At 51.7% G+C, this 15,795-nt stretch overlaps 1 protein-coding gene across 2 annotated transcripts in view; it reads right to left on the bottom strand.

Annotated features, from left to right (window-relative positions):
* The window catches only part of SLC29A3 (solute carrier family 29 member 3), a 45,848-nt gene extending 34,284 nt beyond the window's left edge, over window positions 1-11,564 (bottom strand). Inside the window, exons 1-2 of one of the 2 annotated variants that reach the window (XM_043925762.1) lie at window positions 11,329-11,564; window positions 7,872-8,170 (exon numbers count right to left, since the gene is read on the bottom strand). In XM_043925762.1, coding sequence (XP_043781697.1) covers window positions 7,872-8,170; window positions 11,329-11,533 — 504 coding nt within the window. In that variant the 5' untranslated portion in view covers window positions 11,534-11,564. The remainder of the gene's footprint in view (window positions 1-7,871; window positions 8,171-11,328) is intronic. The other variant, XM_043925763.1, reaches the window with a different exon arrangement.
* Between the last annotated feature and the right edge of the window lie 4,231 nt (window positions 11,565-15,795).

The following is a 15,795-nucleotide window of genomic DNA, read 5'->3' as shown; positions in this document are numbered from 1 at the left end:
TTTCTTATTCTTGAATCAGGGTACCTTCCTGACCACACATGCACAGAAAGGCTCCTTGCAGGTCTAAAGGGGAGTGATATCTAGTGATGCTAAGCTACCCACAACCTTTTCGATAGAATCCATCTTGGCTAAGAGATACGTGCACACACACGATGATCCTGAGATATACCAAATATGAACTGTGAACCAGGCAAACCAAAATGATCGGCCAAAGGACATATAGAAGAGATGCCCCATAAAAGTAATTCAAACTGCTACCAGGAAAAAAAAAAAACAAAACTGCCACCAGGGTGCGACTCTGGGACTCTCTCCCTCTCTCTGAGTCTGCCCATGTGTCTATCCACATGTACTGTGTACTCTTTCTCCCTCTAATAAATACTTCACCTGCTTCACTACTTTCCATCTTTATGGAAATTCTTTTCTGCAAAGCTGAAGGGCCAGGGCCCTTGTCACTGACCACTGGTCTAGTGGCTAGGATCTGGTGTTCTCACCGCTGTGACCCGGTTTCAATCTCTACCTGGGAACCCAAGCCCTGCTTCAAGCCACTGTAGGCCGAGGCCACCCGAGATCAGAAAGGCTGCTTTGGGGCACAGGAAATAAGGGTGTGGACAACGTAGGTTCAGATGGCCTGGCTTGGGTAACAGTTGTCACTGACTTTGGGCTTGGGAACAAATTACTCAACTTGTATTTTTTGAGCCTTGGCTTTCTTCTCTGTAAAATGGGCATAATAATACCCTGAGGGCTATAAGGACCAAGAGAGACAAAGAAAAGAAAACCTCTGGCACACAGTAGGTGGTTTAACAAATCTCACGGAATTAATAAACAAATCAGGGCTCTTAGTGCAGTGGCTGGCACAGGGCAAGAGTTTGGTAAAGGTGGTGAATATTATAAGGATTCGGCCCAGTCCGTAAACAGCAGATGCCTCACAAGAGATGCTCAGTAAATAGCAGACTTCCCTCCCAGCAATATCCTGAGCACTCTGCACATACTGCAGGTGGGTCTGTGCGCAAAGGACCCAGGTGGCTCGGAGCCTGACCCCAGGTCACATAGTGAGGGAGGGCACTACGCAAACGAGCTGAATAAAGTCCTGTCACCCTCCTGGGCTCCTCCCAACTCCCCTGCAGTCCCATGGGACAGACAGACTCAGCTTCTCCCAGGTACTGAGCATTTACAAAATAAATTACCCGTGGCTCTGAAACTCCAGGAGCAGCTCACAGTCCACTGGCTGGTCCTCACAGAGACGGCAGCACACGAGAGAGGAGGCCAGGACCACCTCCACTTCCCTGTCCTCCCTTCTCATGGCTTCACCTGCTCTCGCCCATTGTCACCCCAGGTCTAGGACATCCACCTCGGGACCCAGTCGGCCCTGCTGCTCCTCTCCCAGGAGGCTGGCAAATGAGGAGTAAGAGGAGGGTGGCTATGGAGCCCACCAGCTCACACGAGGCGCGTGACCAGAGGAAGGCTGTAAGGCCCTAGGGGAACGGCAGAGGCACGCCGAGGAATTAATCAAACCCGAAGCATTCAGGTCAAAGGAACACCAGACCCGCATTCACTGAAACCGAGCAGGACCCCGTAGGGCTTCTGGGCGCGGGAGCCTTTCTGTCCCTTTTCCTTGTAGGGAACAGACTCCAGCCCCCAGAGGGCAGGCTCTAACAGCTGCTAATCTGGGAAGGTACACAGAGATAAGGCAGGGGCAGCCCAGAAGCAGCAGAGCAGCCTTGGGGCTGGGTTCTGGCTCCACCACACGGGATACACAATAGCTCTGAGATCTTTGCAGAATCAAAACCCCCAACAAACGGAGTTAGCATTCTTCACTGCAGAGAAGACGGCCCGAGGCCAGATTAAAGGAGGCAGGCCCTGCGCACAGACACTCCTCTTATCAGCATCCCTACCCTTGAACTATTAAAGCTATAAAACCTCACCAGATCCTCCCACATAGGGACACACAGATTTTTGGGGCAGGAGCCTGCGGTGTCTCCCTTTGCCTGGCAAAGCAATAAAGCTATTCTTTTCTACTTCAACCAAAACTCTTGTCTCTAAGATTTGATTCAGCACTGGTGCATAGAGACTGGGCTTTCAGCACCACCATTTCCGTTTGGAAGGGTCCCAGTGAGGACCCCACTCTCTCTGAAGAAGCTCAGGCCAAGGAAAGCCATTCTTTAGACTTCCAATAGGAAGCCTGCTTTCATCCTCCCCTCTACTGCCAGCTTTGACAACCTGCACTGTAGGAAGTCCTTCCAGAAGGCTCACTTACGTCTCTCATGAGGTACCCCAAGCCTGTTGATGGATGCTCTGGTAGAGGCTGCTCCTTACCCCCACTTGGTAACCCTTCTCTTAGATCATATGGCTGCACATTTAGCCTCACCCAGAGAGCTTTACAATACTTGTGTCCAGGCCCCTCCTTCAGTGTCGCCAGAATCGGGTGGGTGGGGCAGGCAGGTAAGTTTCACAGCTCTCTGGGTGATTCTAGTGTGTAGCCAGAGCTGAGGGCATCAGGGGAGATGGAGAGTCCAGAGGCATGTTGCTGACCAGCACAGGCTCTGCTGACCTCCAGACTGGTCCACAGCCCAGTTCTGTCACTTGGGAGTCAGTGACCTTGGGTCACTAGCTCCAAATCTGTGAGCCTCAGCTTCTCCATCTGAAAACTGGCACAGCACCTAACTCACCAGGTCATCCAGCAGACAAAATGTTAGTAAGATGGTGGGTCTACTGGTGGTGGACACAGGCTGCGTGGTGGGGACTCTGTAAAACCAAGTCATAATCAAGACCTCTGATAATCTGTCCTTCTCTAAACTAGCTCATCCTGGTTGCTTTGAACCCTCCTCCTTGGACTGGGATGTCTGCCCTTAGCTGTAAGAATAGCTCCTCAGTCATGCTATCTTGCTCCTTTGGGTGGGGCTGAGGGGTTGGGTGAGGACAAAGCTACCATAAATGAGAAGATGCTCAAGATCCCCACCTGCTAAATTAGATGAACCTGGGTCCCTTCCCTAGGCAGGAACCCCACTTCATGTCTCTGCCCACCACTTGAAACATCAGAACTCCTTTGGTGGTGACCACTGTGACCCCCAGAACTTCTGCTCCCTTACAAAGATTTATTTTGGATTGGGGTCATGAGGCTTTCCTCCCCAGTCATATAATAACTAATGCAACAAATATTTATTATGTGCAACTCTTTGCTGGGAACACAGGGACATACAGTAAGAGACCTGTATTCACTACCCCTGAAGAGTGAACGGTCTATGAAAAGGGTGCTCTCACCATGGATGACAACAGTTCCCACCTCACAGGGTGCAGTGGGGTTAAATGAGTTAATGCAAAGTGCTGAGACCATGGCTCCCCAGAATAAGTGGTCAAGACCAAGAGCTGTGGGGTGAGGGCCTGATGGGGAAGTGCACTGGACTCTGGGGACCCAGACGAGGAGCCCATAGCTCAGACAGCTGGCAGCAGGAGAGGTTCCCAAGAGTAAGAGATGCACCTGCCTCCTGCCCCACTCCTTAGGACTGGACCACTGGGGCCCCCTCTGGTCAGTGGATGGACGGGACAGCTGTAGACTGCCAGGCCTGGGTTCTGGCCCTGCTGACACCAACCCAGACTGTGGGTCCCACCCACAACCTGGCCATGTCCACAGCCCCCTCAGAAATGAGCCCCGGGCAGGCCAAGGCGCACGGAAGAATGTGTGGGGAGGGGCCATGGAAACCTCATGACAGACAGTGACCAGAAGAAAATGTCACCACTGTCCTCTCTTGGGTCAGAAAGGGGGTGTGTGGCTGATGGACAGTCCCTGGCCAAGCAGCAGTCCTACAGGCTTGCAGGAAAGGCTGAGGGGAGGACAAGGAGGCCCCACAGGATCAGGGATCGTTTACAAACCCCGGAGCCAAGGGAGGACTGGGGCTGGGGTGGAGGAAATGGGGGGTTGGGGAGGGATCAGCTGACACCTTGGAAGCTGGGTCCAGAATCCAGAGGAAGAGCTAAGGCCCCTGGGCTTCCACGGTAGAAAGGAGACCAGACCAGGGTCAGGCTCTCCACAGGAAGAAAGATAGGGTTTGGCCAAATTCGGGTGTGGGGTGGCCCCTGTCTCCACAACAGTTCCCTCTGCACCACCCTTTGAACATGACAAATGTTGCAATCATCTATCCTCCTAAGTTCTCCATAAAATTGTTTACAACCCTTCTAGCTGTCTGATTAGGGACAGGCTATTGAACCTCTTTGAGCCTCTAGCTTTTTTGTCTGGAAAAAAAAAAACAGGGTTAACGAGAGACACTGTGTTTAACACCCTTGCCAGCATGGTGGGCCTAGAATCGGGCTCAGAATATGGCAGTCGTCGTGGTTCCCCCTGCATCAGATTTTCCTGTCAATTCTTCCTTGTTTATGTTCTAAATTTTTTTGGCTCTGGGCCCACAGTCCTGTGGTGAGTTTATTCAAAGTTCTTACTCCAGAGAATGGAGACAAGGGGGCAGGTGAGCAGAAAGCTTTCTAAACCATCCAAGGCTGCTCCAGGCAGAAGGAAATGAGCCTGAGAAGGAAGGTGACCTTGAAAGTACATAATTTTTGTGGGGGGGTGGGGCAGAAGGCAGTCTGTGCAAAATTCCTATAGAGTCAAACTCCCCACCCAAAGGTATCCATCCCTGGGAAATACACAAAGGAAAGAACAGAGAAAACACAACAGCCAGATCCAGTTAATTGAGTTGCAGGTGGCGGCTGAAGACAGACCAGTCTGACTGTTGTGGCTCCCTCCCCCAGAGTAGCCCTCAGGTGACAGTGCAGACCAACCACCTCTCGAAGGGAAATCAGGGAGAGAGGGGAAAAGAACTGGGGAGGTGGGTGGCAGAAATGAGAAATTAGGCAAAGAAAAATGGTCCACAAAATGCAGAAACACCCCAGCATGCTTGCTTCCCAAACCCGGCCCATGAATCGAGGGGTGACAGGTCTCTCATCTCTGATGCCAAGAGCCAGGAGCTCCGGGCAGCCGCAGGTACTACATCTGCACCTGCCAGCACTTGGAAAGAGGCAATAAAACATAGTAGCAGGGCCTGGAATGCTAAGTGCCTGCAGCTGGGAAAGGATTGCCTTGCAGCCAGAGCGGCTCACGGCACACGGCCACCGGGCAAGGGCAGGCTCCCAGAGACTAGACTGCACGTCCTCCCCACCCTGGGCAGCCTGCTGTCGGGGCAGTAGGCAGAGGCAGAGGCAGGACAGGTGCAAATGGAACCAGCCCTGGGGGCTGCCTGAGGCTGGGTGCTGGCCCAGACAGACAGGGATCTTCTGGATGAAACCCAAGTGGGCTGGCTGATTTACCAAGGCTGGCAGAAAGCTGGGACGCTTGAGTCACTGGTAAATAAAAATGGATCATAAAGCACCCTGGCTAAGCCAGCCGTCTGCAAATACACCAGGGCCACATGCAGCTCAGAGTGTGGGCCCCATCGCTCGAATGGTAATAACAATAATAATGTTTATACAGCACTCACAGCAGTGGTACAGACTCTGTTCTAAGCGCTGTGTGTGCATGTTAATTTACTTAATCCTCATAACAACCCTAAGAAGCTGGTGGGGGTATAATCCTCCTGTTACATACTGCAAGGTGAGCACCGAGAAGCCAAAGAGCTAAGAACAGAGGTAGGGTTTGAACCCACACAGTCTGTTTCTAGAAGCCCTGCCCTAGCTCCACCGTGCTTGCCAGTCACCAGGGTGGCATGTTAACAACTCCTGACTCAGCCAGTCCGGGAGCTTGAGGCTGCATCACTAAGACGCTCCCAGTGAAGCCTGGTTCCAAGACCACACCTTGAGTAGGACGCTCTAAATTACTACATTACATTCCCGTGACAGCCCTTCAGCGGTGAAATGAGTTTATACTGGCTGCTCTGGTCCCTGGAGGCATCTATGAATTCCTCAGCTAACAGAGAGAGGCACTCGCAGGTTGTCAGAATCTAGGGGCTGGGGCTGGAGGAGGAGGCGTGAAGTCTTAAAATTCCCATGTCCATTTCATCTCTGCCTGATTCAATCAGAATGTCAAGGGAAGAGCCCAGATTGGAATTTTTGAAAAAGCTCCCTGGGTGATTCCGACATGTAACTATGGAAGATCCCTTCCAGTCAGACATGAGGGAAGCCTCAGTTAATAAGCCAGGCTCATCGAAAGTTCCACGGGATCAGGTCACGGATCTCAAAGGTGCTTTCAGAAGAGGGTTGGTGAAGCCAACTCCTAGGCCAGCTAGGGGTATGGCTGGGTCAGCTAGGGTATCCTGTTCCTGTTCCCTGGGGCAGCCCTAGAGGCAACAGGTGGCAGCTGGCAACCCCCAGTCTGACTTGCCTTCAGAGACACCCTACTTCCCCCATCTGTGAGCTGTCAAGAGAGAACAGACACTGCCCTGGATCAGTTGTGGGAACTGAGGCTCTTTCAACTATACTTCAGTAAAATAAATTTTAAAAAGAAATCTCAAATGCTCTGGCTATTTCCCAAGTAAGGTTAATGACAATTTTCATACTAAACCGAAGTATAATAAAACATTAATTTATGAGAAAAAAAAACCCTATCCTTGATGGCTCCTCTTAGTAATTTTCCATCCACTGACCTCTCACTTTGCTCCCTGGCTATAAATCCCCTCTTGTCTTTGCAGTAGGTGAGCCCAATCTCTCTCCCTTATTGCAACAGTCCTGAGTAAAGGCTTCCTTACTGCTTTAACAAGTGGCAGAATTATTTTTTCTTTAACACTCTCCCTGCTTGAGGGAAAAGTCACCCCACAAAGTGAGCAGCCCTGGGTGCCAAGGGTAGACCTGAGGCCACTGCCAACCAAACTGAGACTCCTAACCTTGACATTCAAGTCCCAAGCAATGACTTCAAGGCCGAGGTAATAAAATCAAGCCTTATTTGTTTCTTATGTGCATGTGTGCCCCACATTTAGGAAAACTAGATGGTTCACTGTTTCTCATAGACATCTGAACTTTCCTCCCATCCTACTGTAGTTTAGACTTTGCCTTCCACCTGGAATGTCTCTTTCCCATTCTTCTAAGTTGCAGAGATCTCTCCCTTTATGACAAGACTACTTATCCCCAGTCTTCGATTCCCTGTCTTCCACAACTACACAAACTCTCATCTGAGCTGGGTACATGGTTCTCCGGGATAAAGACTATGCTTAAAGACTATATTTCCCAGCCTCCTTTGAGGTGCGTGTGGTCACATGACTGCGTTACAGCCAATACAATACAAGCAGAAGCCATGTGCTTAATTCCCAGAGGGCTTATGTTCTTATGCCTCTCCTCCTCTTCCTATGTGATGTAATGGCAAGAACTCCTACAGCCATCTTGGACTATGGAGTGATCTTGAACTTGGAAGCTACACATGGTGGAGCAGCTAGGTTCCTGACAACATGGAATATCATGCCAGCATTGGGCTGGCCCCTCCAGACTTGCACGTGAGAGAAAAATGACCTTCCTTCCATCTTGTAGTAGTCACTGCTCTTTTGGAATTTTCTGCAACTCATAGCTGAACTTGATGCTATTAGAGTCCCCCTTTCAAACCCATGGAGGCATAGACTCTGGATTTTGGGGTTAATTACTATACCACACTACACAGACTCATCATTTGCATCTCCCAAGTTAAATACTAAGCAGTGTGAAGGCTGGGACTATGTCTTATCCAATTCCATATTCTCCTGCCATGTGAAACAAAAGGCCTCATACATAACACAGAGCATGTCTTAGGGTTGAAATGAATTCCATCTACGTACTACACTCCACACAGCCTCCCAACTTGCATCCATATTCGCAACATGATACAAGCCTTCCTGGAAGGGTGCACCCAAGTGAACTCACCCTTTGTCCCTTCCAGGAAGCTGTTTCCCACTGCCCCCCAACCCCCTGGGAGAAGCTTGCTTTACCAGGATGTCGGAGCCCTTAGGCTCCTCCCCAGTGGCTGGGCTGGAGCAGTTGTTGAGTTTGAATATCCAGTACTCCTGGGCCGTGACAAAGAAGTTCCATGGCAGTAGGCCGCCGATGCCCAAGCTGAAGAAGATGATGTAGGTACCGTTGTAGCAGTCCTCGGGCCTCTGCAGGCTGGGTGGCGGGTGGTCCAGCAGCTTCTCAAGCAGTGCTTCTTGGTCAGCTCGGAGGGAGCTGCTTGCAGTTCTGTAGGTGGAATTGGAGGTATGACGAAAGTCATCCTCTGAGATGATGGCCACTGTTGGGGCAGAGAGACAGGGCAGGTGATCAGAAGCTGAGGCCAGGTACAGCTGGAGACTCACCCATCTTACAGATCTGATTCTGCCCCTACCTGGGGATCTGTGGAGTCCCCAGAGTGTGATTAGAGAGCTTCAGGTTTAATTATTAGGGGCAAAGACAAGATGTCAGAATTGTAAGTGAGCTCAGGATCCCCCCAAACTATACAGAGGCCACATGGTAGCAGACAGGTTGGTTGGGAGTAAGGCAGTGGGGCATAGTGGGGCCTGTAGCAGTCAGTCCAGAAGGGCAAACCTGGTCTCAAGGCATTCAAATTTCTAAGCAGCCATAACAAAAAGAATTAGGCCCCTTGATGAGCTAAGAATGCTCTCTAAACTCTTTTCAACTTTATGGGAGAAAGTTAAGGAGGAGGAAAGTGTGTAGAATATGGTACTATCTGTACATAAGAAGTACGGATGGGATAGGTGGGGAGGGGAAGATACACACATATGTAAGTATACCCTCTGGAAGGATACACAAGAAATTTCAAACAGTGGTTGTGAGGAGCGAGGCTGGGGACTTCACTGCATGTTCGTTTGTGCCTCTTGAATTTTGAACTTTGTGAGTGTATTATCTGTTCAAAAATAAAAATTATAAATAAAAATAAAGGCGTTCAAATAACATTAAAAAAAATAAACCTCATAGTGTCTAAAGCCGCCCCCAGTAGCTGGTTTGAAACATCTGATAGTCCACTCCCTCATTTCATTGTGGGTAAACTGAGGTCCAAAGAACAGGTCACAGACCAGGCAAATGGCCAAGCCTGGGTTTATAACTCCTGCCTGGGCCCCCACCTCTGTTCATCACATCCCACCACGAGACAGCAACTCCCCATCTGCAGTAGCAGCTAAAACAAACTAAAGATTCTGGGTTGCCAGTAACAATTGTGTACACGGCCTCGGGTAAGTCACCAAGTTCTGAGCCTCACTTTCCCCATCTGCAAACCCAGGGAAGCCTTTTTACAATGGTTATTGTAAATTGCAACTGGCTGGCAATGCTGATAAATGTCAGCATCTTCCCTGCCATCCTGGGCTTGTCAGCTGGCTGGCTGGCTGTGGAGTTTGGCTGCAAGATAGCATGCCTACTTCTATGCTCTATATAGCACCTAGGCTGTGGCAGCAGCTTGATAAATGGGAAATATTTCCATAAAACTGAGGATGGGACACTCCGTGGTCCCTTCTGCCATAAATAAATCAGTGCATCCAGGCTCACATAGGAGGCTGAGCCTTAACTCAGCATTAAGCCAGGCCAGGAGAAATGCGAACACTCTGTCACAGAGGTATAGGGCCTTATCTGCTATTTCAGGAAAGCCTCACAATATTTCTCAGAATTAGGCAGGACAGGAATTATTGCTTCCTTTTTATCAGATGCAAAGAACGAGGATGTAAAGTTACTTGATTTGTCCCACATTCAAACACTGAGAATTCCCAACAGTTAAATCCAGCACTGGGGTATGTCCAGGTCTGTACCTGGCACTTGAAGCTGACGACAGCCCAATATGGTAGGTGCTACTCTAAGATCCATTTCACAGGTGAAGAGGGAGGCTCAGAGAGGTTGAGTAATTTGCTCAAAGTCATGCAGCTAACAAATGGCAAAAGTGAGGTTACTCAGCCAATCAGTCTGAGGGTCATGCGGACTCCTTGGCCTCCCTCGGAGGAAGGTGGTTGGCAATGTGCAACCTTGTCTACTGGCTCCAAGTACAGACTTTCTGGAAGAATTCCTGGTCAGTGAGCTGTGAGCAGAGGCGAAGGCAGCACTGCAGGCCACCCTTATCAATATCTGCTGAACGAATGGATTCTGAACAGCCAGGCTATGTACCCCTACTGGAGCAGCATCTACCCTGCAGCAGGCAGGCAGGAGGCAGCCGGAAGCCCAGAGCATCTGTGTCAGCAAGTCTATTTTAAACTCCCCTGGTTGAGCAGAGCCTTTTCCCAGCTTTGATTCACAGGGAGCTCAGCACTAACAAACTAACCAGTGTGGCCATGCACGCACATGTGTGCACACACACATACAGTTTCTATATTAGTGTTTATAAATGTAAAAATTATGACCCACGTAGGACAACAGACAATGGGCAAGTGGTTCTTTCCAGATGCTCCAACTCCAGGGGTGGGTGCCGCAGCTAAAGTTCAGTCACTTAGGCCACACTCGGCCGGAGTCCATTCTCAGCTCCAGTGGCCTATTTGTCCAGGACCATTCAGCCTTGACCAAGCTTCTGAAAGAGCCAGGAATTTTCTCTCACTCAGGTCACAGGCCGGGGCACTGGAGTGAGCAAAGTCTTATTACTCTTTATGAAAGCTAGCTGCTGGCTTTGGATTAAAAAAGAAGAAAGGCAAAGAAGAGTCCCAGCATCCCCAGGGCCAGACGGCCGATGTGCTGGGGTGTGTTCCTCAGGCACCTGTAGGAATCGGCAGGGCTCAGCCCTGCTCCTGTCCTGGTTGACCTGGGGCAAGGGGTAGACCCTGCTCAACGCAGCAGGAACTCGTGGGGCCTGGGGCCACTGCAGACCATCTTCCAGGTCTGGGCGCTGGTTGCCAGGAAGTTTTTGACTGACTCTTAAGTCAATCTCGCCTTTGTGCCTCGATTTCCTCACCTGGGAAATGGGGCCAAGGGGCTGGTAAGGCTACCCTATGGGAAAGCTCTGTGGGAAACACAGGGCGCCACCCAGAGGCCACGGCAGAATTTGCCTTGGGGTCGGGGACACCCCCAGACTCAGGCGCCCCAATTTGGGCTCTCAGCCACCTTCTGGATACTTTGGGCTAATTTGTCCATACCCAGACCCCCCACATCCAAACGGTGAGGTCCGATCTCAGGAAATTCATTAGGGTGCGGGAAGAGAATCTGGAGGAGAAAGTAGACCCAGGAGGAGGGAACGTGAGAACAAAGTGAGAGGAGAGAGCAAGGGAGAAAGAGAAGGGACGCCGGGGAGGGGGGTCACAGCGGGAGGCGTCGAGCCGAACCGGAGGCCGGGTCGGGGTCCTGAGGCTCCCGTGGAGCACCCCCAGGAGGGCCGCGGGGTTGGGGTGGGGGGAGGCCGCCCACAGCGAGAGCCCGGGGAGAGACCGGGAGCCTGAAGAGCTGGGCGGGGGCCAGGCCCGCGCCCGACCGCCGGCCCGCACTTACTGTCGCCGCCGCTCGCCGCCACCGCCGCTGCCTCCCCGGCCGCCGCGGCAACTGCGACTCGGGGCTCGGCCGGCCCTCGGGCCGGGCTCCGCCTCCAGGCCCCGCCCCCTACCCCACCCCTGGCGGCGCTTCCGGGTTTGCCAACGGGTCTCCTTTCGCCACCCGGCGCTGTTAGGCGGGCGGCAGGCTGTGGGCACGAGCCCATTTCACAGGTGGAGGGAGTGAGGCGCCAGCCGCCAGGTGCACCGCCCAGGCTAGCGCGCGAGTGCGCAGTGAGTCGGCTCCCGGTGCTGCCGCCGCTGCTTCCCCACCGTGGAGACGGACCACCCTGTCAGCTCCCAGAGCCCTGCGCCCCAGGACCCGGAAGAGCTCTCCGCCCGCCCCCAGGCAGCTGCGGAGTCTCACCTGCGCCCCGCTGATCCCCTACTGTTCCCCGCACCCGCGGGGACCCTCCCGGGTGCCAGCACCTTCCAGAAGCTCACTGGCTGAGGCTGAGGAGTAGCTGGGCGGGCAGTACACAGTCCTCAGGACCACTCCGACCCCATCAGGCCCTCCCACCGGCCGCCAGAACTTCCTGTCTAAATTACCGCCCAAGGCAGTCACCCTCTCTCCGCTTTGAGCTGACGTCCACGCTCATTACCGTCACATGCCCGGAGGGGCCGGAGTTGCCCTGTGCCCCTCTCACGGACCTGAGGAAGCCCAGACGGAAGTGTGATGTAACGCTAGGTCTGTCTGGTTCTAAAACTATTGAGAGGCCCCTGACCCCACAGGGGTGGGTCAGCGCTGGGTGCTCTCAGGGCCACGGGGAGGTGGCAGCCTTGTTTCATGGTGAGGCTCGCAGAACACTGTGCGTCCTTCCTTAAGCAGACCTACCATGCGCCACGACTGAGCGACTGAACTGAACTGTGTGCCAGGCCCTGCAGTGGGGCCTGTGGTGTGTTAGGGTCAGAAATATATTTGACCTGGTCCCTGGTTCCTGATAGACTGTTTCTAAAACCCATAGAATTTCCTGAGTGATGGGGGTGATAGGAGGGGTTTTTTGTTATTTAAGCCACACCTGAGTTGATGCTAATGAGGTGGGCTTGGTGGCCCCAGATAGCCTCTGGCTGAGGGCTGGTGGAACCCACCCAGGGGATTAGAAGGTTGGAACTTTCAGCTCCATGCCCTGCCTCCAGGGAGGGGAGAGGAGCTGGTGATGACCTAACCACCCATGACCAATGAGTTAATTAACCATGCCTACATGATGAACCTCCATAAAACCCCTAAATGACGGGGTTCAGAGAGCTTCTGGGTTGGCAAACACATCCACCTTCAGGGAGGGTGGCACACCCCAACTCCATGGGGACAGAAACTTGGGACCTGGTACCTTGTTCATTTTGTACCCTTTATATAAAATAAACCAGTGATAGTAAGTTTTTCCCTGAATTCTGTAGGCTATCCTAGCAAATTATTGAAACTGGAGGGAGTGTGTGGGAACCCCTGATTTTGTCACCAAGTTGGACAAAAGTTTGGGTACTCTATACTTATGACTGGAGTCTGAAGTTGAAGTAGGGGCAGCCTTGTGGGACTCCTCAATGTGTAGGATCTGTGGCTCCAGATAGTGTCAGAATTGAATTGTTGGATCCCCAGCTGGTGTCCAGAGAGTTGGAGAATTTGTTGGAGTATACATGTAAAAAAGAAACCCACTGCATCTGTTGTCAGAAGTGTTGAGAGAGTAAAAACAGTGCGAAGACCCAAAGGAGGAAAGGGCTGGGGTCTTGCTTTGGAGGAGGCTTGCACTCTGCCTGGGGGATAGGCCAGAAAGGGTGGAGGACGTGAGAAACCCTGCAACCTACAGCCGGCTCGAGAACAGACTGATTTCAGTACCAAGGAGGGGATGGGAACAAGTGGGCAGGCCACGTGATTGGTCTGGCGGATGTTGTGGACTGGCTGTGGAGGCCCCTTTTGATAGGTGGTGCCAGAGGTAAAGAACCCACCTGCCAATGCAGGAGACTCGGGTTCGATCCCTGGGTTGGGAAGATCCCCTGGAGGAGGGCACGGCAACTCATTCCAGTATTCTTGCCTAGAGAATTTCATGGACAGAGGAACCTGGTGGACTGCAGTCCATAGGGTCTCAAAGAGTCGGACATGACTGAAGTGACTTAGCGGGCATGCACAGGAATGGAAGCAACACTTTCCTGCCTGAGGGCCATCTATTCTGTGTCCGGGGTGCAGATGAGTTGAGGCATTTCAACTGGGCAGAGCGGATGCCTGTTTGCAGGCAGTCAGAGAATGTCAGGGAAATATTTGTAAATGGTACAGTGCTGCATAGCTACTGGGCATCACCATTGTTCTGAAATGCACATGAAGAAGAAAGAGAAGTGGGGAGAGAAAGGAGGAAGAGAGGGAGAATAAGAAGGAGGAGGAGAAGAGCAAGGGAAGAGAAGGGAGAGAGAGAGGAAGAAAGAAGAAAGAACAAATGAAAATTCAAAACATCTCAAGCGCTCTTCACTGGGTTGCTATTTTATAATTCTCAGAGTAAAGCACCCTGCCACACCTGGGCTTGGAAATACTGAAAGTTCTGACAATTGAATAGAAGCCATCTCAGTATTACAAACGGAATTGCTTCTGGCCCCGGGGAGCTGCGATGGCATGACGAAGACTGGCTGGGGAGGCCTCCTGGTGTGGTGGACGAACTGGAGCCATATGAACCTGGGCTTAGGCTTAGATGCTGTCTAGGTATCCCTATGAAGTCAAGCCTGGTTTCCCTACTCACATCAGCCCAAGCTAATAGCCTTCTATGAAGCCTGGGGTGAGGGATTGGGGGGTTCAAAAGTAGTATTGATAGCTCTCAAGGACGCTCTGGCTGCCTTCCCCCACCCCCAACAACCATCTCCTTTGAGGCTGGTACTCAAGTTAGCTTCTTTTACATATGAGGACCAACTCCAATATTCTTGGGCTTCCCTTGTGGCTCAGCTGGTAAAAGAATCCGCTTGCAATGCTGTAGAGCTGGGTTTGATCCCTGGGTTGGGAAGATCCTCTGGAGAAGGGAAAGGCTACCTACTCCAGTATTCTGGCCTGGAGAATTCCATAGACTTATAGTCCACGGGGTTGCAAAGAGTCAGACACGACTGAGCGACTTTCACTTTCACGTATGAGGAACCTGGGGTGCTGAGAGAGACCTTTTCAGAGACACACAGCTGATAAACCGCAGACCCAAGATTCAGATTGTCGCCTTTCTGCCTCCTGAGCTCAGTCAGGGGTTGCATCCAAGGTGGTTGGGAGTGGGGGCGGGGGAGGCTCACATAAACTCATTGCTCCAAAGCTTGCAAACCTGTAGGCAATTAAGCAATAAGAGCCTGCACAGAAGGCGCCCCGGTGGAGGGTGGAGGTGGAGCCCTCATCCGGCTTCTGCTGCCATCTTGTGGCCCTTCCCTGTCACTGCTGTTGTCATGAGCTGGGCTGCCTGGGCATTTCCTGCTTTCTAGGATTTCCTGGACCCCCAAGCAGGGCATGTGGCTCCTGGGAGGTAAAGAATTATCCATAACTGCTGACCCATAACTCTCTGCGCCTACATCACTAGTTCAAGTCCTAACTATCTCTCTGACTCGAACCACCTCTCCTTTGCTTTGCCTAACTGCTCCCACTGAGGAATGTTCTGGGCCTCTGCTGGAGACTCCAGCCCTGATGCATCTGTCTTCCCTCCATGTATTGGGCATCTTCCTTCCTCTTGGAGCCAGCTTAGATTTCATGGCTCATCATCTCAGTAACATCTTGACAATACTCTCAATTCTCACACCCCTCGACTCCCAGGGGCACTCCCTACGCCCGAGTGGATGAGCCTTCTTGCAGGAAGTCCCCAGCAGGCCAGTGGCTCCACTCTGAACTCGTTACCAACCTGGGCTGGGCATCCAGGAGTCTGGTAGTCCCATGGGAGTCCTAGCTCCTGCTCTCCATAGAAACGGCTGCCATTTTCCTTCTCCATTCATCTCAAACATCTGAACACATCCCACCCTGAGATGGCCTTGCCTCCTGCCTGGCAGAGAAAACAGAAACCATCAGGGAGGAACTTCCTCATTTGTCAACACCAGATATGCCCCCCATCTGCTCCTTTTTTTCTCTTTCCAGTTACAACAGGAAAGTTCTCCTCTCTGTCCTAGGTCTGCCCTCTCTGGCCCCAGATCCTAAACCCTCCCCTTTCAGGATCCATCAACCCTTCTTTTTCTTACACCTTTAGTCTAACACTCCTTAATGCATTCTTTCCACTGCTTCTTTTGTTTGACGTTTTCTGATGGAAGTATAACCTACAAATTGTAAGTGTAGGGTTTATGAATGACCACACAATGGATGTATTTATGCCATCAACACCTGGATCAAGAAATGGAACATTAGTGACACAGGCTGGAACCTGGGAACCTTTGCTGCAGTGCTTTCACCTGGACATATGTTTTTTTGTATCCTCGAGCAACAGAATACCAAGAAACTACA

The sequence above is a fragment of the Cervus elaphus genome, chromosome 15 (assembly GCF_910594005.1).
Source record: "Cervus elaphus chromosome 15, mCerEla1.1, whole genome shotgun sequence".
In the NCBI taxonomy this organism is placed as follows: domain Eukaryota; kingdom Metazoa; phylum Chordata; class Mammalia; order Artiodactyla; family Cervidae; genus Cervus; species Cervus elaphus.
This window is presented reverse-complemented; position numbering and strand designations above follow the sequence as displayed.